The sequence below is a fragment of the Neolamprologus brichardi genome, chromosome 23 (genome assembly GCF_056152115.1).
Source record: "Neolamprologus brichardi isolate AB-2024 chromosome 23, ASM5615211v1, whole genome shotgun sequence".
NCBI lineage: Eukaryota > Metazoa > Chordata > Actinopteri > Cichliformes > Cichlidae > Neolamprologus > Neolamprologus brichardi.
In genome coordinates, this window is record NC_142125.1 from 33,525,505 (window position 1) to 33,551,342 (window position 25,838).

The 25,838-nt window shown below is 39.9% G+C and overlaps 1 protein-coding gene across 1 annotated transcript in view; it reads right to left on the reverse strand.

The window, feature by feature from the left end:
- LOC102784646 (gamma-aminobutyric acid receptor subunit gamma-3-like) overlaps positions 1 to 25,838 on the reverse strand; it is a 152,818-nt gene that overhangs the window by 37,189 nt on the left and 89,791 nt on the right. Inside the window, exons 6-7 of the mRNA XM_087836313.1 lie at positions 22,306 to 22,388; positions 5,838 to 5,975 (exon numbers count right to left, since the gene is read on the reverse strand). Of these exons, the coding sequence (XP_087692439.1) occupies positions 5,838 to 5,975; positions 22,306 to 22,388 (221 nt within the window). The remainder of the gene's footprint in view (positions 1 to 5,837; positions 5,976 to 22,305; positions 22,389 to 25,838) is intronic.

Here is a 25,838-nt window from a genome sequence, read left to right on the forward strand (position 1 = left end):
AAAAGCTTCCTAGGCTGCATTTGGTAGAGTGTAAACCTTCCCAAATCCACTTAAGACCGGAGCAGAGCTGTTAAGTTGATACGATCCAGGTCCAGCTTTCACACAGTAGTAAAATCCTAAAAAATGAATGTGTCAGTCATGAAAATACTATTTTCAGCATAACCTGTAAGCCCACAGACTAATGTAAACCTGTTAACAACAGCACCTTAAATTGGAGTGTTAAGCTTTAATCCATTTGTTACAGCTTTAATAAACGTCACTCCTTCTGCTTCAACTAAATCGACTCATCTGCTGTTTGTTAAGCTACGAGTGGGCAATCACTGTTCAAGGGAAGGGAAAGGATCAGAGACCGCACAATTAAATTTTGTAATGTCTGTTTGCCTGCTGGTAGTGGTCATGTCCGGGTTAATGGCCAATACTGAATGACTATGAGAAGGAACATCATATGGAAAATGCAAATTGTGAGGAGGAGAGTGAGGGCTTGGGATTTTCACCTTTCTCTCAACAGAAGAAGAAGTCTTTGTAAAAAGATCTTTGAAAATTTTCTGCATAAAAGGGCATCATAAATGCTTTTGGAGAATTTGAAATGGGATGGTTAAATAAAAAGCTGAAGTGTTTGGGATTCCACATCGGGGCCTTTTGAAGAGGACACTGCTGAATTGATAACGATGGTGCATTTGCAGCGGGGTGTCCCCAGTGGCGCTGTGGCCAGGGATCTGTCCACTCCGTCCTCATTAAAACAGCCCCATACCCATGTGTTTATGAGGGATGAAGGGTAAAGCACAAAGAGGGAGACAGAGGGAGAGGAAAAGAAGGATGAGAAGAAGCGAAACGCAGCATTTTCGAGGTTTGTCATGATGTAAATTAATGGTATTTTTAGCTGGGGATCTAATCATCATGTGTGTGGAGACAGCGCTCCAGCAAAGTGAAACAGGAAAAAGAAACAAGGTAATAAATGAGAAAATGGCTAATTTTCTTGAACAGCATGAGGTAGATGTGTAGGTTTGCCATTGCTTTTGAGCAGCTCGGCAGAAAATTAGCTTGGATGTGTTTTGACGATACAGCAGGAGTCCAGGAAAATGTATAATTTATAAGGCCGTCACTTTTGGAATGAGAGTGTTCATCAGTCACTTTGATTTTTTATTTTGTATTGTGATCAGAAACACAAAGATGAAACGCTATTTTTTTTCTTTTATATAAACAGGGGATTTCATCAGTATTCACAGTGGGTAATCAATCAATCAAAATACCACAAGGTATAAACCTTAAAAAAAATATATATATATATATATATAGATAGATAGATAGATATAAAGCATTTGTAAAAATATAAAACCATAATATACATAAAACACAACTACTTAAAAGAAATCAATAAATACACAAACACTTCAACCAGTGCTTTCTCAGACTGGATGAGTAACGGGAACCACTCACTGTCGGATCTGTGAGTGCTGAAATGATACTGTTACTCGAGCCATCCAGTCATTCTCTAAAATTGAACATTAACTTTATTAAAAGTGCTTTAAAAGTCCAAACACCCACAGCTGCAAACATCTGGCTGGCACTACCCCTTCTAGGTATCCTGCAAAGGATTCTCATCGCATCATTATATGCAACATGCAGCTTCTGCATGCTACATTGTTTGTAGGATGACCACAAGGGGGCAGTATATAGCGGTGTGCAATACGCTTTAAACAAAGCCAATTTAACTGGAAGTCAACAAAAGCTGAATTTGCGTGCAATAGTATTGGCCTGCACATAGAGCTTGCATCGTTGTCTGTATATGTCATCATCATCATTCATTTGCTCAGTAATAAAGTGACGGAGGTATTTCACCTTTTTATGAACTTCAAGAGTTTTTTGGGCCAGTTTAAACAAAGGGAAATGTAGCTGTTTATCCTGCTTGGTTCTACATATCAAAACAGCACTTTTAACAGCATTGTACTTTATGTCATATTGCACACCATATTCAGTACAGACATTGAGAACATCCTGTAACCCAGCACTGCTTGGACTAAAAACAACCAAGTCATCTGCATACATAAGATGATTTATCAATGTTTTACGTAATATACACCCAGTGTTACAGGCTCTCAGCTGTATGGACAAATCATCAACATATAGATTAAATAAAATTGGAGACAAAATCCCACCCTGTCTAACACCATTGCTGACACCAAAGGGGGCAGAAATACTGCTTCTCCATTTAACCTGCATGTTCTGATGAGCGTACCAGTAAGAGAGAATCCTCACGATGTATTGAGGAACTCCCCGTCTCTTCAGTTTATCAAATAGTTTTCTGTGGTTCACTCGATCAAAAGCCTTAGAGGCATCAATGAAACACATAAGGCAGATGAATTTTTAGCCCTATACAAACTGACTATTTCTTTGAGTGCATATATGCACATGTCAGTGCCGTGCTTTGGTTTGAAGCCAAACTGATTATCCAGAGAAGAGTAGGGATGGGTACCGGTATCCGGTGCCATGATGGCACCGGTTCTGACATAAACGGTAGTAACCAGACCGAAAAGCAGCGCACATTTCGGTGCTTTATTTTGGTGCTTTTTTTCCCTGAGATGTCATACACTTTGGATTCCAGCCAATCATTTTACCTTTGCAAGTGTAGTAGGCGGGCCCAGGTACGTACGTTCTTTTAGAGCAGAGCTACAGATTAAAATTGCCCAAGGCAAAGCGGTCAAAATCTGGCTGTACTTCACAGCAAAAGATGCAAACTCAGCAGCCTGCAACAAGTGCTTTAAGGTGATACTGTGCAAAGGAGGTAACACCTCGAATCTGATGAAACACCTGGCGACGCATAGCGTTTTTTTTAAAAGCCGAGAAATGCACCGTATTTGATAGCTTGCTGCGAGACCTCACATCGAGTACATCTACTGCGGGTGTGGTGCCTGTTATCGGACCCGGAGTTAGCAACATCCCCCAAAAACCCGAAGATTAGAGTCCTGGCCCCTAGCCCTGCCAGTGTAGCAGAAATGATGACGGATGATGATGGCAGCAGCAGCCGTTCTTCCTAGTGTGAGTAGCTTAATGTTGTTCATGTATAATTTACGTTGAGTAGGCTAACCACGTTATTACATTAATGCATGTAAGGTGAACTAGCAAACACCATCGTAGTTACATGCAGCTGTCTTCTTGTTTGATGGCAGATACTCCCTTCACCCTGACCAAAAAAGCTAAAATGACCAAAGAAAAAGTGGGAAACAGTTAAACATAAAAGGTTTTTGGACAAAGTTGGTGTTTTTTTCGCCAAATGATTAAGCACTGCTTCCATCCAAGAGTGATACCATATATGCCCTATAGCTGCAGAAAAGGCTAACATTGTTATCTTTTTACAAAAAAAACAGCTGAACATGAGAGGTTTTTGGACCAATTTTGTGTTCTCCATTCTTTAAGCACCGGTTCAAGCACCGTTTAAGCACCGGCACCGTTTCAAAAGTACAGGTTTGGTACTGGTATCGGATAAAACCTAAATGATACCCATCCCTAGAGAAGAGATGAACACACTAACTCTGTCAAACAAGATTCTTTCTAACACCTTAGATAAAATACTGGCTGGTGCAATCGGCCTATAATTATCCAAACAGCTCACTTTTGCAGCTTTGTCCTTCATAACTGGTACCAGTAAAATACACAGCATTGAGTCTGGTAATATGCCATGAATCATAAACCCAGTGAAACAGAGTGCTAGAAGAGGAGCTAGCCTTAAACAAGCATGTATTAAATGTTCTGCAGTGATGTGATCCAAACCAGAAGCTTTATTATCAGATAACCTATGAATGGCTTCATATACTTCATATGTCCTTACACTTATTGTGTCATTACTCATGTCAAAATTGTCCTTATATGGTTCACTTTAAATACAGTTGAACAACGCACTGTAATGCTGTCTCCATAATGCTGCAATGTTATCTGCCCCAGAAACACCTTCAACAGTTGATGGTAGAGATGGTTTACAGTTATTAAGAGCTTTCACCTCTTTCCAAAAATCTGTCATATTATTACACAGCATTTTCCTGGCCAAAGAATCGGCTCTCAGCATTTGCTCATTTTTAGTTATAAAGCCAAGAGCGTACTTATATCTGGCATTCGCACATTTTTTCTGTTCAAATTCTGGGCCTTATTTAGGTCTTCCAGCCATGGCCCAACATTTATAAGCTATGCGAGCTTCATCGTGGTACATGGATACATGTTCTTTCCAGCCAGGTCTGATGTTAGGTCTCTTATGCTTATATTGTTTATCAAGCAGTGTACCACTTTCATACAGAGCAGTCACTATATCATCATACATGGAGCAGAGTAAATGTTTATGCACAGCATTCTTACAGTTGACATCCTTGCACAAAATAGCTTCTTTGGGAAAAGAAATGTTGTTCAGATGTATATCGGTATTACTATAATAAGCTAAGAAATCATCTTCACCAAATGCTGACCAGTCTAATTTTACACTGGTAGCAATATTAGCAATATTATTTCCAGTTGTTGCTGGCATTTGTTCCACATTCACAGTAAAACCAAAAGGTATAAACAAATCAAATTATCCAAATCAGTCATGGGTAGTATGTTTAGAGCAGACACCAACTGAACACTATAGCAAGGTCCATGTTCACAGATGCCGCTATTTGTCGGTACACACCTGATTTCACCCGAAGTTCAAAACAAGAATCAGTTGCACAATAAGCTGTTTGGCACTCACAGAGACAATTTGGTTAGTTTTTCAAGGGCACAACCCACATACTCAACTCTGCATTGTATTTTTTCCTACAAATGTGGCAAAATTTAATGGGAAATAAATATGCTTATCAAACTATATAAGATTTATTGCCAAGAAGCATTGTTCCAACAAAGAAATAACCGGCCAAACATACGCTTCCTTACTTTTTATACAGTTTATATGCTGTATTTAAGCACTGGAAAGAAAACGACTACAAAAAAAAGGACAATGCTTCTACATTCTGTAAAACAAAAATAAAGCAGTACAACTAATTACCACCTTAATTTGATGCCACTCCCTGTTATCGCTCTCCTAATCATACTCTACTTCCTCGAATATTAATGAATGAAGGTTCAGCTCTTAAAAAGCTGAATCAGGTCACATTATGCAGATCTGAGCACGTCTCTCCGAAGACAAAAGAGCGCATGGCTGAAACCACGGGGAACATGCAACTCATAAACAAGGTTAAAAGGGGTTAACAATTGGTGTGAAGTGTTCTTCGAGATAGATCCCTCGTTCATTATGCCTGATTTTTAAGCCAGTCAGTATCAGTTTTTATCTCCAAGGGTCATGTGAAAGAATGAATATACATTAAGAGCTTGTTCCAAATGTGCATGTAATTATAGGAACCTGTTGGGGCAACAGTACTTTTTTCCTTCCTAAACTTACATTAAATTGTCAAAGTATACAAGGTCTAACAGCATAGGAAGGGAGATGGAAAGAAGTGAATAATTAAACTTCCTTTTTAATGTTTAATCTTGGTGATTAATGTCAGTGGAAAAACCTATTTGGCCTTACACCCGAGGGGAATACTTATGAGCTTTGAGCTTGTAGTTATATGATTACATTTATGGGCATGGTGCTAATCTTAACGTGTGCGAAGCTTGAGGCGCCAAGGTAGTGAAGCAGCACGAGAGGCTGAACAGTTCTTCAGCTTAACTGTGAACCCCTGCCAACTCCAGTTGCCCTGTGACCTCCACTATTGCCTATTTTCTTTAGTTTCTTACCATTATTTGTCAAAAATGAATGAAACGCTATAGTTCAGCACGTTCTCAAGTGAAGAGTTCTTAACCTTTCCTTGAACTTTTCTCAGCACTTTACTTACCAGCCGTAGTCGTGAGGACATCCGTAGTGTTTCTGAGCCCCATGAAGTCAAACTGGTAAAGCCTCCAGTATTTCTGATCAGATGTCTCCACTGAGTTTCGCTTCCATTTGTACACAATCTCATCTCGTGGGTAGCCGTCTGGAAACCACATGGAGAATTTGGTGTAAACGAAAGAATATGAAAGAGAGAGAAATGTAGAAATAAAAGTTGAAATAAAGAATACAGAAAAGATTGTTGCAACAATGCAGTTTTTATTGTATGCCTAAATTATATATGTTATATGCAGCCAGTTTTTGTTAGTAGTTGAGTGGACTGCAGACCAACTGAACAACTTGTTTCCTTGAAATCTATTATGTACAACCATAGTGAACAAATTCTCTTGAATTATTTACTGTAGTTTTCATCTTAACCTCTTAAAGCAACATACATCCGATGGCAGTGTTGGGAAGGTTACTTTTAAAATGTATTCCACTACAGATTACAGAATTTTCAAGTAACTTAAAGAAGTCCAGACGCTTTTCTTTGCAAGCTCCTTTGACTACAATGACCTGGATGACTGAGAACCTTCACAGACATATTCCGTTAGTAACGTATTCGGAATACTTTGGATTACCTATTATATATTATCATGCTTTTTACAACTACATGAATGTGAATTATTACTTTTACTGAAGGTTACTCGACATACCAATACCGACTAGATTTTTAAATCTTAATATAAAATGAGTAACAGTAGGGTGGACATTAGGTAAGGCTGCACTTTTTGCAGCGATTTCGTATAGAAAACTGTTTCACACGTATATAAAACAGGTCTGCGGCTCCGAACCGTAGTAAAGGGACCTCTGGCTAATACGTCGGGTTCTGCATTGGGCTTGTAGCTGAAAACTAGCTTTAATTTGTTATCTGGGTCAACTTTGCTAGCGAGAGACAGAGAGAGGCGTTGAAAGGCTGCTCCAACGGAACTTATTGTTTCGGAGAAAAACACGAACACGGTGTACAGTCGAGTCTTAATAGCTTACTTACAACTGGGCTCGTCAGGCACTCTTCTTGGCTGCAGTGGTTATTATTATATTTACATGCTTCCAGCTCCCGTTTTTGCTAGATGACAGCTCGTACTTTTCCTTTTTCTCCCTCCCTCGCTCACAGACACATAACGGGTATGGCAGTCCATTCTCCCTGCAGCACGGACTACACTGCCCTACACTACATTCTTAGGGCGATGCCTGTAACACTCTGCCTATTGTCTTCATATTAAATCATTTTTGTGAATAATCTTTTAAAATATTTCTTCACGTCATTATGCGGCCGCAAGTATATGGCGTTTTTTTTTGTGAATATTACAAAAATACATTTTTTGCACGCAGCAATGAGTTTTGTTCACTCAAATTTAGCTTTTCTTCGCTCAAAAAAAATTTCTCCTCAAAATGCACCTGCAAATCTTTTTTTACGTGCACTCAAATTTTTTTACGTGCGCTCAGAATAGTGGCACAAAAATAACGCCATACAAGTAGGGGTGACATGGGCCGCAAGATTGAGATACAGGCATTAGAGCCTCTTAATGCGCATTTTGTTTGGGGTGTTAAAACCAAAAATAGAGAGGGCATAGCCGAACATATGAAACAGGAAAAAACCACCATGTAATCCCTTTATTTCAGCAAAGTAACTGCATTCTGAATACCACCTTTTTAAATGGTAACTGTAACGGAATACAGTATATTTTGTATTTTAAATACGTAACGGTGTTCTGACAAACCATCCAACTTTGGCAAAACGTCCTACTATAAGTAGTTTATGCACATTTCTGCTGTCACAGAGTAATTCCAGCACCAATTTAAGTAGGCATGACGGTTTGCCACTTAACTTTGCCCATTAAAGTATGCTTGTAGGTAACATTCACAAAGATAGCATGGTTTGGCACTTAATCTTACCCGTCAGAGTATGTTTCTAGCTCTTATTAAGAAAGGTAGGATAATTTGCCACTTAATTTTAGCTGTTAAAGTATGCTTCTAGCTCAGATTAACAAAAGTAAGACGATTTGCCACTTAATCTTAACTGTTTAAGTATGCCTGTAGGTGACATTCACAAAGGTAGGATGGTTTGGCAGTTAATTTAACCCGTCAGAGTATTTTTCTAGCTAATATTCACAAAGGTAGGACAGTTTGCAACTTAATTTCGTGTTGTGCGCATGTGCAGAAACAACGGGTAGGATGGTTTGCCAGGTAGGATGAATTCCCAGAACAACAGCGGTACATGTATTCCGTTACTCCCCAACACTGTCTGATGGCCAGTAAACGATTTACTGGTAGGGCTAGGGTGTTGTTGAGTCTCATGCTAAACAACACAGTTCCAGAAAATAGAAGTCATCTATCAAATCATCTCTCTAAGATGCAATTTGGGCATTATAAGATGGTCATTTGGGAATACCAAATAGGTAAAAATTACATATTATGGGTAGAAATGAACCTAGCCCAAGCCTAACTCTAGATGGGTCACAGGCAACCTAGCAGATGATGAGGTTAGTGCATGCTTTGAGTCACGAACTCTGTATTTTTTAGGGTACCAAACAAATTCCGTTGTTATTATAATACCGAGAAATTGATTGTAATTAAATAAGTTGCTGCCAAACTTTGCTATTGGAGCATATTTGGGTTAAGCTGCTGTTGCCTAAAGAGCAGTGCTGTTACGTTATAAGAAAAGAAAATTTGGTTACATTAGAAAACTTACAACTGTTGCGCCTCTTGTTTCGTTACAGCTGTTCGCGCACCTATTGTGGCGTTGGCAGTATGGCTGTGTTTCTACAATAATTTCAATGATACATCCATACAGTGGCTCAGAGGTTTAGCGGTTCAGAGTTTGTTTGTTTGTTTGTTTTTTTCAAACTATTGAAAACGTGACTTTCTGAAGAAAACTTTAAAAAGAAGGTTTTTTATTTCCTGTTTAAATTCTACTGCTTATACCAGCACTGATGTGGAGGTTTTGAATTTGTGGGGACACTAGTCGTTCAAGAGAATGCTAAAGTGAGTCTGCCTCTCAGATAGTGTTTTTTTGGGGAAGTGTTTTCCAAAATGCAAACTTTCTATGTGAATACATTTTATAATCTAAGGGAAACACCTTGTCCAAAGAAAAAGGTTTTATATTGTGAGTTGTTTAAAATAATTAAGAAGTGTGGCATTATTTTGTTAGAGACCATTATAAATTATGTTCTATGCTCTCACCAATAGGTGGCCAGCAGTCTGGATCTGGACCCAGACACCATTTTTTATGTACCCACACATCTTACTAGATTTTGACTGACTGTTTCTATCTATTAGTTTCTCTCAAAACTCAAAACAGGCAACTGGGGACCTGGTACATGTTAAAGGGTAATTGTAAAAAGACAGCCTCTAGGCTACTTTTAAAGAAAAAGATAATAGAAGTGGCTTGACTTTATATTAATAAAAATCGATTTTTCTTTTAATGTAGCGTGCTGTCAGATATGTGTTTCCCATATATACTTGTGTTACAAGCCCATTGTTCCACTTCAGTGACATGTAAAAGTGCTTTTTCCATGGAGTGCTTACAAGGAGAATGGCCTGCTCAAAAGGCTTTAAAGCTGGAGCAACTATGTTCTGTACTAATTCTGGAGATGTTCAACCTTAAAATGGCACAGTTTCACATGCAGGGTATTGCTCGGGGGTAGACATTAGACACAAGCACTAGCAAGCACATTGGGAATTGAATTTTCTTGAAAGCTAATACATCAACAACACTGGTGTCTCCTTGTAAGTAAAAGAAAAAAAGCTGAGCTCAATTGACAAGTTGAACCAGTTTGACATGCAAAAATGAGTGACAGCAGTAATGAGCAAGTGGCAAGGCTTGTCGTGCCCTGTACTGGCAACCAGATTACAACCAGACTAATTATGTAAATGGTCTAATTTAGAGGATAGCCATCTATAACCAAGAGGAGCAATCACCATGATGCAAGAGGGATGTAGTTGGCAAATATTATTGCCATCATATTTCTCTTGGTGTGTGTTTTACAGTTATCTTTTCTGCAGACAGTATTACCATTGTGTTGCCAGTGTATCTCCATAGCTACAAGAGCCTTCATGCTTTTAAAAGCCCCCTGAAGCCACATGTTCTTTCACAATCTTATAAATTACAGCTGTCTCTGGCCTTGGTTCTAATATTCTCCCTTCCAACTCTCCAAACAAAGAAGACAAGAGAGGCCTTCTTCTGCCACATCCCTCTAAACAAAGCCAGTTAATTAAATTTGATTTCTTCTAGCTTTTTTATATAATGCAAGCTAATAGAAGACATCATTCCTCTTTTTCAACAAGCCCGTGGTCCTGAATCACAACCACTTAAAGGATTAAGAAGTTCAGTATACGCATATATACATATAAATAGACTAAGATATTTTAAGAAGAAAGGACTTTCTGTCCAAAAGTAAGAGTTTACTGTGCTTAGTAACGATTAGCTGACTGAAAAAGTGAAGGAAAAGAAAAGAAAGAGCCTGCAAGCACATTGTACAGAAGGTCAGTCGAGGTTCATTTCCAGCGTCAGCTGCTTTGGGAATATGCTTAAACTCTAAGCACTGGATTGCATCCCTTGTTCTTCACAGTGACACCCAAAGGTTTGACATTTTAGATGAGCTTTTCAAAATGAAAACAAGAACACAAAACCTGAGCGACATGAATGCTCAGCCACAACTGAACATGAACCTTTGTGGGGGTTTCAAGTACTGTAAAAACCCTTGTGGCAGCCATGATGGAGGTCTTGTGCTTTCTTTTTTTGAGCATGATGGAGTGAGGACTGCTGATTGCATCTTTTAATGCATGACTAGTCTGTTTCAACAGCACTGAGATACACTGATGTTTCTTGATTGTTACACACTAGCAGCACAGCTTTAGGGATGGCAATGTCAGTTTGTTGGTCAGTGGCGGTCCTACACCCCTTGTCAGGACTGAAATATCTCGAAAAAACTGGAACCCAGAGGATAAATGCTTTGGAATTTGGAAAGTTTTTTGACTTTATATGTAACACCACTGTCAGTTTGACACTTTTTGTCTTTTACCAAAATATCTGAACAATTAGTGGATGAAATACTCGAGCCAAGAGGAATTTGCAACCCTTCTGCCATGCCAATGTAAGTTCAACATTTTATGGAATCAAAGGGTTCTCTTAGAAGTGAAGCATGCAATCATTGTCCACAGAATAAAAATGTTTTGAATCTTTACTCTTTTTTCTCTTCCACTATGCAGCTGACATTTGTGTTTTTGAACACAATGCCCTCAAAAATACTGGATTTCATACAGCTTATTACAGACAGTCATGTTCTCCTCAATTCACAATAACAATCATCTCAACGTTCTTCTTATTGTAAAGGTAAGGTAAACCCCACGATAATGGAGAGAAAAACCAACAATCACCCCAAGCAAGTACTTGGTGACAGTGACAGTGGGAAGGAAAAAACTCCCTTTTAGCAGGAAGGAACCTCTCAGGCAGAACCAGGCTCCGCCGGTCAATGGCAATAGCAATAAATGGTAGTAAGTTCAGTGACTGGCCTCTTAAATATGTTAAAGTTGTGCCATACGTTGGTTCACGACAAATGCCCGCAAACTAATTAAATCCCCATCATTTCTCTGAAGTGCTGATTGTCAAATGTTACAGCGATAACACAGCTATAGAAAATGCATTACCATTTAGCCTGAAGCACTATGTGGCCTCTCACAGGAGGTCTTGTTTTAATTTACAGTGCAGACTTTGTAAGGTTACTTAAACACTGAATATGTAACATGTTTTTTCTGACTCTTATTCATGGCCAGCATCTTGTGACACATATTCCATTTCTCATATTTAATAATGCATGCTTTTGAAATGTAAATATCCTTCATATGTTGCACCACACTAGGTATTTTTAAAGAAAATGATTGAAGCACAGCTCTGATGTGGAGAGCTGCATGAGTGCAAAGTGCCTGTAATGATGGCTTGTTAGTTTTATCGTTTGCTACCTTTTATACTGAGATCGCCATTTAACAGAAATCACTATCATAAAGAGACTAGAGTAACAAAGAAAGATAGAGCAGCTTAAAAGCATCTTTGAAACAAGGTGAAGCCACTAATTCAAAACATGTTTTCACGGTGTCGATTTGCTTGCATAATGCCTGTCAGGAATACAGCTGCTATCGAAAAATACTCTGAATTAATAAGTGAAATTAGTGAGGCCATGAACGCATCCATCAAGAATATTATGTTCCATCTCAATATATGAAACTGATTGCAGCCGTAATGGGGAGGTTTCTAATTTGCTTCATGATGAAGAGAGAACATTTTAAAAGCCTTGAACATTAGACTTTGACAGTATTATAACACATCAGCTGCTGCGTGCCTTGAGTGGTAACACAGAAATGTAGTTGGATGTTACTGCACACTAGGCTGCACGTGATTGGACAGAGGTGATTGGACAGAGGTGAAAAGTGAAGGACAATTGTGGCTTCATTTTCAGATGTCATTCTAGTGTTCAGTGACTGGCTCTGGCCCTCTCTCTCTCTGTCTATCCTCCTGCTCCCCTACAGCAGCGCTTCATATCGTGGACCATCTGCCGTGGAATATGCCACTTATAGGCTGGCAACTCATCTATGCGTAACAGAAGGAGACGACCTGAGAGAAACACTTGCTGCTCAGTTGTACTGCACCGTTAAGACTGATGGAAATTGGCTTTTTGGGAGCCTCAAAATGGATAAACAGGTTATCAAAAACACATGTGCAGAGATGGATGCTGTCTCCAGAATAGGGGACATTCAAATAAATAAATATAAAATAAGAATTTCTTTAAATCCATTCTATGACAGATACAAATGTAGTTTCTGTTGCTCCATAAAGGGAACCTTTTGTGCTAATTCCCAGCCACATATTTTTATTCTAGAGGTGAGTCATAGATAGACTGTAAGAAATGAACAGGAGACTCATAGTTCAACATAACCTTTATCTTACACTGTTCTATTCCCCCTCCCTTTAAGCCAATGTTCCATTTGTTTGGGTGACCCTTGTGCAGGGGTAATTCAGCTTCAGTGGCTAAATTAAAACTGTTTTTCCTTCCCACCTTTGCCAAATTGCCTGGTCATAGAGGGTTGTCTCCTTGTTAGTGTTTCTCTGTATTGTTGTATTATTGTCTTTACCTTACAATATTAGTTTTCAGTTTTAATTGTCATATGCAAGTTAGCACCTATTAAGCACCTAACTGTTGTTGTAAATTGGTCCTATATACACTACCAGTCAAAGGTTTGGGCACACTTTCTCATTTCATGTTTTTTCATTATTTTTACTACTTTCTATATTGTAGTTACATACTGAAGGCATCAAATATATGAAACAAGATATATGGAATTATGTAGCAAAGAAAAAAATGATAAATAGTTCTGAATGTGTCTTGTATTTTAGATTCCTCAAAGTAGCCACCCTTTGCTTTGTTGACAGGGCCTCAAACCCTTGGCCTTCTCTCATTGAGTTTCATGATGCAGTCACCTGAAATGGTTTTCACTTCACAGGTGTGTCTTGTCAGGGTTTATTTGTGGAGTTTCTTGCCGTCTTAATGGGGTTGGGACCATCAGTTGTGTTGTGCAGAAGTCAGGTTGGTACACAGCTGACAGCCCTATTTGACAACTGCTGGAATTCATATTATGGCAAGAACCAATCAGCTAAGTAAAGAGAAACAACAGTCCATCATTACTTTAAGAGCTGAAGGTCAGTCAGTCAGTTCTGAAAATTACTAAAACTTTGACTGTGTCCTCAAGTGCAGACCCCAAAACCATAAAGCATTGTGACAAAACTGGCTCACATGAGGACCGCCCCAGGAAAGGAAGACCAAGAGTCACCTCTGCTGCTGACACATCTCTACATCAACTGTTTTGAGAAGAATCAGGCCTTTATGGTCAAATAGCTGCTAAGAAATCACGACCAACGAAAAGCAACAAGCAGAAGAGTGTTTGGGCCAAGAAACACGAGGAATGGACATTAGACCAGTGGAAATCTGTGCTTTGGTCTGATGAGTCCAGATTTTAGATTTTTGGTCTTCCACTCGCCGTGTCTTTTTGAGACACAGAAAAGGTGAACGGATGGTCTCTACGTGCATGGTTCCCACCATGAAGCATGGCGGAGGAGGTGTGATGGTGTGGGGATGCTTTGCTGGTGACACTGTTGGGGACATTACCACAGCATCCTGCAGTGACATGCCATCCTATCTGGTTTGCAGTTAGTTTGCCCATGATTTATTTTTCAACAGGACACTGACCCCAAACACACCTCCAGGCTGTGTAATGACAATTTGACCAAGACGGAGAGTGATGGAGTGCTGCACCAGATCGCCTGGCCTCCACAGTCACCTGACCTAAACTTAATCGAGATGGTTTGGGATGAGATGGACCACAGAGTGAAGGCAAAAGGGCCAACAAGTGCGCCACATCTCTGGGAACTCCTTCAAGACTGTTGGAAAACCATTTCAGGTAACCATCTCAAGAAGTTCATCGAGAGAATGCCAAGAGTGTGCAAAGCAGTAATGAAAGCAAAGGGCGACTATTTTATAGAATCTAAAATATAAAACCTATTTTGAATTATTTCACACTTTTTTATGTACTACAAAATTCCATATGTGTTCATTCATAGTTTTGATGGGTTCAGTGAGAATCTACAATGTAAATAGTCGTGAAAATAAAGAAAAAACAATAAAAGAGAAGGCGTGTCCAAATTTTTGACTGGTAGTGTTAATAAAACTGAATTGAAAGAATTTAAAGGCTTTAAATCAGTCCCATTGAAGGTACCAGCTGCTTAGCCTTGGTGCAATTTTCTGCCTGTAGCAGCAATGGACATTTTCCATTGCTGCTACAGGCAGAGTCATCAATCATCTGCATCAATATTTAACAAGTTCTTCCTTTAGTCGAGGTTTACCTGTTCACCAAATTTCCTGAAATTCAACTCAGATGGGTTTGCCTGATGTTGCTGACAGATGTCATTAATGTTCTCTTTGATGGAGGATAAATGTCCAACCACATGGACCTTGGAAAAAAGGGCTATTTACTGTGAAACCTTTCACTAAGAGAAGAGACATAATGGAAGCCAATTTACAGTCAATAGCTCTTTCAGTAACTGCAGTACTGTGTCATCACACAGTGAACAAATTCTATATATGTTTGAAAATGGAATTGGATTATCTGAACTCAATGCTGGGTGGAGGTTTAATAATGGGCGCTGACAAATACTGCCATCTGTAGCTGCACTGGGTAATGATTATTATGTAAAATAAATCAGAAAAATTTCTGGGCCAACAGAATGACCTGTCAAACATAATCGAATGTGATTTTTATCTTTTCGATAATGAGATGCAGGGGAGACTAATTTCATGGCAACAAAAAAGCTTCTTGCATTGCTTTTATTGACTTGATTTTCTTTTATATTTGGGGAGTTTATGACTATGTAAAGGAACAGTCAAAAATCTGGAAAAAGTGTTCCTTCGCTCGATTGTAGTAGTTTTTGATTCTGTACTGGTCTAGTCTGTGAGCTGTTTCACTGCCCCACTGATTAACTAAAGTCAACAGCTGTACTTATACTGCTACACTATCATCATTCCATCCATTTCATCCAATTACTAATTGGTACATTTTATATATATATATATATATATATATGTGTGTGTGTATATATATATATATATATATATATATATATATATATATATATAATTTTTAATTTATTTTATCAACTTTCCTTCTGACGGTGCGGTCAGTGTTGAGCGCTCAGTGGATCTGCGCTCGACAGTGCAGCCTAGGCGGAGTAGTCGAACGCAGATTCACTGAGCGCAGGGCAAGCTAGCGAGACAGAAGTTAAGCTCTCCTTGCAACATGGCAAATTGAACCTCCCCCACCCTCATTCAGATCTGGCATTTGGAACTATTTTGGTTTTCATGTGAAGTATGACCCTGAAGGTAAGCGCGTCATTGACTAAAGTAAAATAGTATGTTGGATGTGCCACGCAATGCTCAATTACATTGGTGGGAACTAGTGTGTTAGCGCAGTTAGCTCGTTAACGTGTTGGCTGTCCAGCCCCACGCACGGGGCGATCCGCGGTAGCTCGTTAACGGAGATTTGCCGTGTTGTGGCGTTAACGTCATGTTAACGCTGACAGCACTAGTGGGAAGACAACGAATATGACTGCACATTTACTCCGACATCATTCTAATGGAAAGACAAGTGGAAGCAGACAAAAACAACAAGCACACATGCTACAATCTTTACCCGAGTCATTTAGACAGCCGTTAGCACATGATTCTCCTTATGGGGACCTGATATGTTTAATGCTGCTGATAATATAGCTCAGAAGAAGCGTATAGTATAGCTTTTATTTTGGAAAGAGCCATTTCTCTGTAATAAACTCTCTTTTCCAAAGATGAGTGATTCCTCAATCAGATACAGGGCTCGCAAAATCGCTAGCCCGACGTCCCGGGGCTAGTGATTTTTCCAGTCGGGCTACCAAAATCTCTCTCTGCCCTGCCCGTCGGGCTATCGTAGGAAGGAAAAATATATGTCAATGCTTTTGCATTCTTTCGGAAATGTAGCTGGGTAATTATGTCATTGGCATCGGTGAGCCACTGTCAATATGTGACATATTGAAATTGCGTTTGAATTTGCGCTTGTTTTTTGCTTTCACTTTGCAATCGCGTGAACTGTGTATAGAGAGCGACAGCACTGATTGGTGAGTGATGATAATTTGCGCACCAATTCCTCTGACATCGTCTTATCAATCGTTAGCTTACTATGCAAACATGACAAGTGAAATCTCCCGCAGCTTAAACATGTGAGAGGTTGATCGCGCAGAGAATTGCTGAGCGTTATGTGAGTGCGTGTGTAAAAGCAGCAGGATATATATTTTAGTTCTGCTGAGCCAAATAAGACAGGTCAGCGTGAAGAAGTGACAGCCAAAGAAAAGCTTACCACAAAACGGAAAAGTTATGACAAATCAGACTATAAGGCAAAAAGAAAGTGCAGCTTTATGGTTTCATGGACAAAAGAATTTCTGTGGCTGCAATATGACGAGCTAAATAACCAGGGCTGCACATAAGTGGTCCGCAGGTGCGCATTCGCTGTCAAAATAAAAAACGCACACAAGATAAGAAGTTGCAACGCGTGTTTGCGTACATAAGATTTTCAGAAGGAGGACAAACATTTGTTTAGAACTCTTAAAGATGTCGAACAAGCTCCTTTAAGCAATTACTGTGATGTTCCTCCACCTCCAAAGAAATGTCAGAAGGAGTCCGAACCACAAAAGAAGCGCGTATTCTCGGAAAAGTGGTTGCAGGAGGTGAGCTGGCTTCAAACAAATGATGAACGCACAGAGATGTGGTGCAGAATGTGCCGTGAAAATTTAATAAATGACAAATTAAAAAGGCATGAACATTTTTTTGTGTATCGAAAAAATATCGAACCGTGACACCAAAGTATCGAACCGAACTGAACCGTGAATTTTGTGTATCGTGTATTTGTGTATCGTTGCACCCCTAATATTTTTATATATATATATTCTCACTCACTATGTGTTAATAGACCTCTCTGTATTGAATCATATCTGTTATTAACCTCTGTCTCTCTTCCACGGCATGTCTTTATCCTGTCTTCCTTCTCTCACCCCAACCGGTCGCAGCAGATGGCCGCCCCTCCCTGAGCCTGGTTCTGCCGGAGGTTTCTTCCTGTTAAAAGGGAGTTTTTCCTTCCCACTGTCGCCAAAGTGCTTGCTCATAGGGGGTCATATGATTGTTGGGCTTTCTCTGTATCTATGAAGCGCCTTGAGGCGACATTTGTTGTGATTTGGCGCTATATAAATAAAATTGAATTGAATTGAATTGAATATATATATATATATATATATATATATATATATATATATATATATATATTCAGTGAATACCTCAGGCAGCAGAAACCCAAGAAAGAGGAGGGAGACGAGGAACCATCATGGAAGGACAGGCCCCTGCACGGTATGTACCACCAGCAGATAGAGGAGGTGGCTGATATCCAGAAATCCTACCAGTGGCTGGACAAAGCTGGACTGAAAGATAGCACAGAGGCACTAATCATGGCAGCACAAGAACAAGCTCTGAGTACAAGATCCATAGAGGCTGGGGTCTATCACACCAGGCAAGACCCCAGGTGCAGGCTGTGTAAAGATGCCCCAGAGACAATCCAGCACATAACAGCAGGGTGCAAGATGCTAGCAGGCAAGGCATACATGGAACGCCATAACCAAGTGGCCGGCCTAGTGTACAGGAACATCTGTGCCGAGTATAACCTGGAAGTCCCGAGGTCAAAATGGGAAATGCCCCCAAGGGTGGTGGAGAATGACCGAGCTAAGATCCTGTGGGACTTCCAGATACAGACGGACAAAATGGTGGTGGCTAACCAACCGGACATAGTGGTAGTAGACAAACAGAAGAAGACGGCCGTAGTGATCGATATAGCGGTTCCAAATGACAGCAATATCAGGAAGAAGGAACACGAGAAGCTGGAGAAATACCAAGGGCTCAGAGAAGAGCTCGAGAGGATGTGGAGGGTGAAGGTAACGGTGGTCCCCGTGGTAATCGGAGCACTAGGTGCGGTGACTCCCAAGCTAGGCGAGTGGCTCCAGCAGATCCCGGGACTAACATCGGAGATCTCTGTCCAGAAGAGCGCAGTCCTGGGAACAGCTAAGATACTGCGCAGGACCCTCAAGCTCCCAGGCCTCTGGTAGAGGACCCGAGCTTGAAGGATAAACCGCCCGCAGGGGCGTGCTAGAGAATTTTATATATATATATATGTGTGTGTGTATATGTGTATATATGTATATATAGATAGATAGATAGATAGATAGATAGATAGATAGATAGATAACAATACTGAAGACTCTTGTTTTACTTTGAATTATGGTTCAAATTTTATATAATTAAAAAAATACTTTTAAAAATAACATACTCTAGAAATAATGCAACCCTGGAAGACTGTAACTCGAGCAGCAGAGCGGCTTCACTGCAAACAGACCACTGAATTAAAAAAGAGGATATTTGCTGAGGATTAGCAGTCCCCCTTTTTCAGCCACTAAACAATAAAACTGGGTTTGTCCTTGTTTACTAAGGGACTGCATGGAGATATTGTGCCAGAAAATCTGCACCTCCTCCCTTGCATTTGCATTTTCAGGTGTTTAGTGCTTTTCAGCTTGGCGGGTGGGCAGGGTGGTAGGGACACGAGGTGCTTTTGTCTGTGAGGGGTATTGTGAGAGAAACACAAATAAAAATTAGATTTACATGTCACAACTGTGGACCACTGGATACTACTATCACATTTTCTTTTCTTTTATCTGGTTCCTTATGGTCAGTTGTATATTTCCAGATTTTAAATGGCGTACAGCAGGTCCAGTGCCATGTGGCTGCCAACAATGATAATTTTTTTCATGATGTTGTAAAACGCTTTGAAACCCTGAAAAGCAAACTTGAACATATGATTTGTACAAGCCTGAGCTCAATAATCCATTTCAGACATTTTTTCCCTTATATGATAGCACTGAAAACCGATATCCCTAATATGATCATCTCATGAAAACATCCACTACACTGTAAAAAGTATTCACTCACTGTCCAAATCAATGGATTCGGGTGTTCCAGTCACTTGCACAGGTGTATAAAATAAAGCACCTAGGCATGCAAACTACTTCTACAAACATCTGTTAAAGAATGGGTGTTTTCCAGCGTGGTATCGTGATAGGATGCCATTTATCCAACAAATCCAGTATTGTAATTTCCTTGCTACTAAATATTCAGCAATCAACTGTTATTTGTATTCTAACAATGTGGAAGCAACAGCTCACTTTCAAATACTGGACCACATCAAGATTTGAGCTGGCTGGCCAACAAGGTTTCATCGTGATGGGTAAAAAAAATGCTGTTCTTTTGTCTCCACATTACACACAAGGTGTTCTTTGGCAACGTCGCTCTGACACACCAGATGCAGTAATATCGACTGCTGAGAGATAACAGTTTCCAAGGCAGGATATCCTCTTTGCATCTTGCAGACACCACTGTATTTTGTCACTTTCTAACAATTTTACACTTTCTAACAATTTTCTCGTTTGTCTTCTACTTTCACTTGCTGTTAAGCTTAGTTATTAAAAACTACTTGGTTGGGTTTAGACACAAGGATATTTTGAGGGTCAGGACTTTAACGTTTTACATTCTATCATCCACTTTGTACTTTTCCTGCATCAATTTATGGTGGAGATACAAATAATGCATGAAGTTCTTAGGTGTCAACTTTAATTTAATATTATCCCTGTTGAATCAACATACAGACACTCAGGATCTACTCTGCTGTTCTTTTGGTTACTTGATTCCAGATAAGATTCAGTCTAACAACCTGACACCTTTTGTTTGTTTGGGGCAGCTGTGGCTCAGGTGGTAGTGCGGGTCATCTACCAGTTGGAAGGTTGGTGGAGCGACCCCCAGTGCTTCTTGTCCTTGTGTGAAAGTATCCTTGAGTAAGATATTTAAACCTGAATTGCTGATATATTGATTTGAGTGTGAAAGTTAGATATAAAAGTGCTTAGATAAAAGCACTGCATGTGTGTGACTGGGTGAATGAGACTCTCTTTGAGCTTTTTGAGTGCTCAAAATTGAGTAGAAAGATACTTTGGGTGTACCCATCCATTTGCTGAAGTAACTTGCTTAAGTGTGGATGTAGGACTTCTAAATCCATTTATGTATTTTATAACTCCTGGACTTCAGTAACTCAGGTGACTTTCACTATGATTTGACTGTGGAAACTTTTTGCACATTCAAACAATGTTGTACATGGTTTCATAGTGTGGTGGTTTACACATTCAAGCAAAAAAATCCCTGGTTTGATCATGGAAAGAGACATAAATCCCTTTAGGGTTGTGTAAGGGGATCTGCCAAATCAAACACATGGAACTACCCACTGTGAATCAATTCAATTTTATTTATACAGTCGCCTCAAGGCCCTTTATATTGCAAGGTAAAGGCTCTACAATAACACAGAAAAAACTCCAACAATCCCTTATGACAGGGGTGTCCAACTCCAGGCCTGGTAATGAACTAATCATTTGATTCAGGTGTGTTGACCAAGGGTCATATCGAAAGCTTGCAGGTCACCAGCCCTTGAGGCCTGGAGTTGGACACTCCTCCCTTAGGAGCAAACACTTAGCAACAGTGGGAAGGAAAAACTCCTCTTTAACAGGAAGAAACCTCTTTATGATAAAGTGGGGCCTCGTTACTTAAGACCTTGTATGTGAGGGTAATGATTTTAAATTAGATTCTGGATTTAACAATGTAAAGAAGCCATATGCAGTGACACTCATGAATAAGGGGGTAGCTGAAAGTAGTTGCTTTCTCCCAAAAAGTTTATTTTGTTCATCTGGAAGTAGCGTTTTCAGTGGGACAAACGTGTCACTCATCCAAGTGACTCTTAGGTCTCAGCTGACTGCAGGTCTCCCCAACCTTATAAACAGTACATTTACACAATGACTGAAACTAGCATCACTGAATGAACAATGGGCTGTTAGGTCAGTTTCTTGATGATTAATATGCAAAGTGTATTTATCCAAAAAGCTGCTTTCTCTTTTCTCACTTCTTAGTTTTTGTGTGTGGGGGATTACCAATAAATTAATTGGTTACATAAACTCAAATTCATAGTTTGGGAGGGAAAGAAAGACCCAGCCCTGACACTCATCACTGAATGATGCTCAAATGCTCCAGTGATTTTAATACCTAAATAAGTCCTTAATATGTTTCTTTGCTGTTTTCATACTTTCAGTCATCTGTAAGGCACTTTGAACTGCACTAGCCTACACGAAAGATGCTATACAAATAAAGTTTGATTGACTGATAGCTGGCAGCACGGTGGCACGGTGGTTAGCACTGTTGCCGCACAGCAAGAAGGTCCTGAGTTCAATTCCAACATCAGGCCGGGGTCTTTCTGTGTGGAGTTTGCATGTTCTCCCCGTGTTTGCGTGGGTTCCCTCCGGGTACTCCGGCTTCCTCCCACCGTCCAAAGACATGCAGCTTGTGGGGATAGGTTAATTGGATAATCCAAATTGTCACTAGGTGTGAATGTGCGAATGAATGTGAGTGTGAATGGTTGTCTGTCCCTGTGTGTTAGCCCTGCGACAGACTGGCGACCTGTCCAGGGTGTACCCTGCCTCTCGCTCTATGACAGGTGGGATAGGCTCCAGCGCCCCCCGCGACCCTGAAAAGGATAAGCGGAAGCGAATGGATGGATGGATGACTGATAGCACTTTTTCGCTTAGCCTTTAGTTCACTTTCTATTTGGTTTCCATTTTTTCTCCAGGACGTTTCCCGCCTGCTTTCAAAGTCTTGCCCTAGAGGTGTATAAACACGAGTATCTGCATATTTATGTGTGTTTTCCGTGTCTGTGTGCATGCTAATCCCAATACTCACAGCTAGAGAAGACGAGAGGACAGGAGTGTTCATCCATTGGGAAATTATGGAGCTGCAGCTGGCACTCTGCGTTGATGGTCATCCTGAAGAGTAAGACAAGTGCAGAGGGACAGAAGCACTTAGACAAAGATATTCAAGGCAGTAAACTGCTTTGGATGCTTCATTTCTCGGCCCATGAAGCACATGGTCTGAGTGCACTGGATTCATCACTGCTTATATCACATTATGCACTACAGTATAAGAGCACTGGCTTCCACCCAGATGGTGCAGGTTCACACTTGGTTGCTTGGTTGATGTGTAAAATCCCTGAAAATGGCACAAATGTTTCATCATCAGTATCAGGTCTGGTTTTTCACACATGTCAGGACTCAAAGGCATGTCAGCTTCTAAAAACAGCAGTTCTCAGCTAAGATCACTGGACAAGTCAATACACCGGCTGTTAAGGAAAAGCAGCAGTGATTAAAAAGACACATCATACAAGTAAGGTAAAAACTTAAATCCAATTCAAGTTATATGCTCTACGTGTCACTTTAATAAATCAAAATGATAAGGGCTGTAAAAATGACAGTCATGAAAATGGGCTTTTTCTTTGACTTGTGTTGTTGTGTCTTTGTCGCTGCTACAATTCCTCATTAAACGCCTGACTTGGAGCACAAAAGAGGAGCCTTTGTCAAAGCAAGAAGGGGGCTGCCTCGCTCGTCTTGTTCCGAGGTGAACAAAGTGCAGATGATGTACAGTTCCAATTTGCATTTTTGCTTCCATCCTTGTCGGGAGTCGGAAAAGCCAAATTATGAGAGTGGAGCTGAGGTGAAAAAGAACAAGCAGCAACGAACACGGCGGAGATGAGAGAGATGTGTCAGTCAAGGCGAATATGGCCTAAATATATGTCTCTTTGACACTTAATAACCTGCTAACGAAGCAAGACTTTTCAAATTCATCACAGAAAGAAACGCTAGAAAAAATAAAATGAGCTCTTAAAAGCAAAAACTTTTAGGCCAAGTGTGTTTGTGTGAATGAAGCATGTTGTATAAAGCGCTATGAGTGCTCAAGAAAAATAGAAAAGCCCTACATTACAACCGGCCAATTTACCATAAGCCCCACCCACCTGCTTTTCAAACCTGTTTTAGAGATGCAGCCAATCAGAAAATTTTAGTTCAGTTCCCTCTTCCACTGAAGACAGCTTTCTTCTGTTTTAAGATCCAGTATCAGATTACAAAATGATTTTTTGAACTCCCCTTTAACTGCTACTGAAATACTTTGTAGAGTTGATGGAAACAGCCACATCAGCTGCTAATTCCTGTAGGTGTGTCACCACAAGTGACCCCTTTCACATTAGAGATAATCATTAAGTCTTTTGTTGATATTAAAATATTGATTAGTGCAGGTATAAACTTGGTGTTTCACAGCAGTGCATTTTAATCTTGAACCCCTGTTGATAACAGGCATATTTATGGCTCAATTTAGAAGTTCGTGATCACACTGTTATTAACCTCTACAACATCCAAAATCATCCTGCTATGATTATTCCTCCCATAAATTAAAAATGGAAGTGGGCTGTCTGAAAAGTGGCTCCCTTCTGAGTATTTGCACAAGCAGGCATCACAGCATACCCAGGGAACTAACTGAAATTTGCCAGTCAAGACAAAGGAATGAAATGCCAGAGTCTTACACCCTAGTCATTTTGGGAAATGCTGTTTATTGAATTTATTTGCCTCCATGACGGGACCTGAACTGTCCTGAAATAGCAGCAGCTGTGCATCTGCTCCACAAAATGTCTGAAAACAAACACTCAAGGTGGTTTCTTGCCATTAGGCCAGCTCTAGCTCGAAATACTAGATGCACAGGTGAAATTTGATCTTCAAGACAGAAAAAAAGCTCATGTCAGAGCTTGAGGACTCATAAACCCAGATGCCACTCCAATTTAAAAGGAACCCGTCCACTCAAATCCTGAGTGTTTTCTGTTGTAGGTGCAGTCACACAGTTGGGGGGGGTGGGGGTGGGGGTTGTCATAAGGCCATCACCTTCACCTGTGTGTCATTACTCAGCCACTGAAAGGCTGTCAGAGCGAAAGCAACAAAATGAAAAGAAACACAAGGGTTTTATCTTACTGCACCAAAGATAAAGAATGCTACGTGGTACAGAAACTCATGTAAAGGGAAAAAGATGCAGTTAGAATTTAAAAAGATACAAATCAAAATCGCATTGCTGTGTGTGTTCGGTATGTGTGGGAGGTGCTGCTTTCTACAACAACCAATATCAGATTATTTGCTGTTACTAAAATCATTTATACAACTGTAATGTTACTGAGATTTTATTTTACTCTTTATTGTTCTGGATCTGCCTTCTGTGTTTCTCTGTCTGTGTCTTCCTGTTTGTCTATGTGACTCACCAACTGCAGTCAAATAGTGCATTTTATTTCTGGAGGTGTTTTTGCATGGCAGCTAGAGCAGGGCGATATGGCCAACAATATATATCACGATATATATTTGAAAATTTGCGATAACGATATAACTGACGATATAATTTCTGCGAGACAAAATACAACTCCACAACACAGCAGTTGTAGCAGACTAGAAAAAAACACCATCCATTTATTTTACTTAAACAAGCAGCTGTTTTTTATGTGCATTAAAGCTATATAAACATTTAACAGTGCAAATGCAAATTCCTTGCTGAAAGTTTAACCAAAAGGCATTTCCAGTAGAAATGGGCTGACATATCCCGAGCATAACCATGTATAATATCCACTGAGGTTAAAAAGAGGTGCTTTGCTACATTTAACTGCAGTGTGCCAAATAAAAAAGTCAAATACGTATTTTTCGGACCACAAGGTGCATGGGATTATTAGGCACATTAAGCGAAACAAAGCAGTCAAATAAATCAAACTTTATTCAACTCATTCTTCTTGCTTCCTCTACTTCTGTACCATTGATTCATTAATGCTGTATTCTATCACAGCTGCTCTATTCCAATGTTGTTGCAGTATATTAATGACTAACCTTATATTATGGATGGATTATCTCAGTTGTTCTCCTGACTGAAGTTTGGTCTGTTTAGAGCATCCTGGCATGCATTTGTCTGTAACCATCAGGAACCTTCACGTTAACTTTTATCGAGTGGAAAAGTGTTAGCGTTCATCCTCCAGCTTTTCTGTTTATGTTATGCTAACATAGCTGTGTCGCTAGCGATCACGTAGCACATCATTATATACCAGCTAGCCCAACTTCAGTAACCCTGCAAACGTCACTGCTGTGTAGCTTCCTGTCTTCATTTATGTTGGAAGTGATAGCAGAGCTGTACATTAGATTTTTTTCAGAAATCTCTCAGTCAGAACATGCTATATCATGCTTAGGCAACTAGCGAAACTAGCGAGCTAACTTCCGCTAACTTTCTGCTAACTTCTAACTCTGTTAAATGTAATGAATTCTGTTTTCATGGATGCCTGGGTGTTAAATATCATAGTTACACCTGGTAAAGCAGCAACGCTGATTGTTTTATTAAAGATGGAAGAATTTAGACAGTTTTTAACTCTC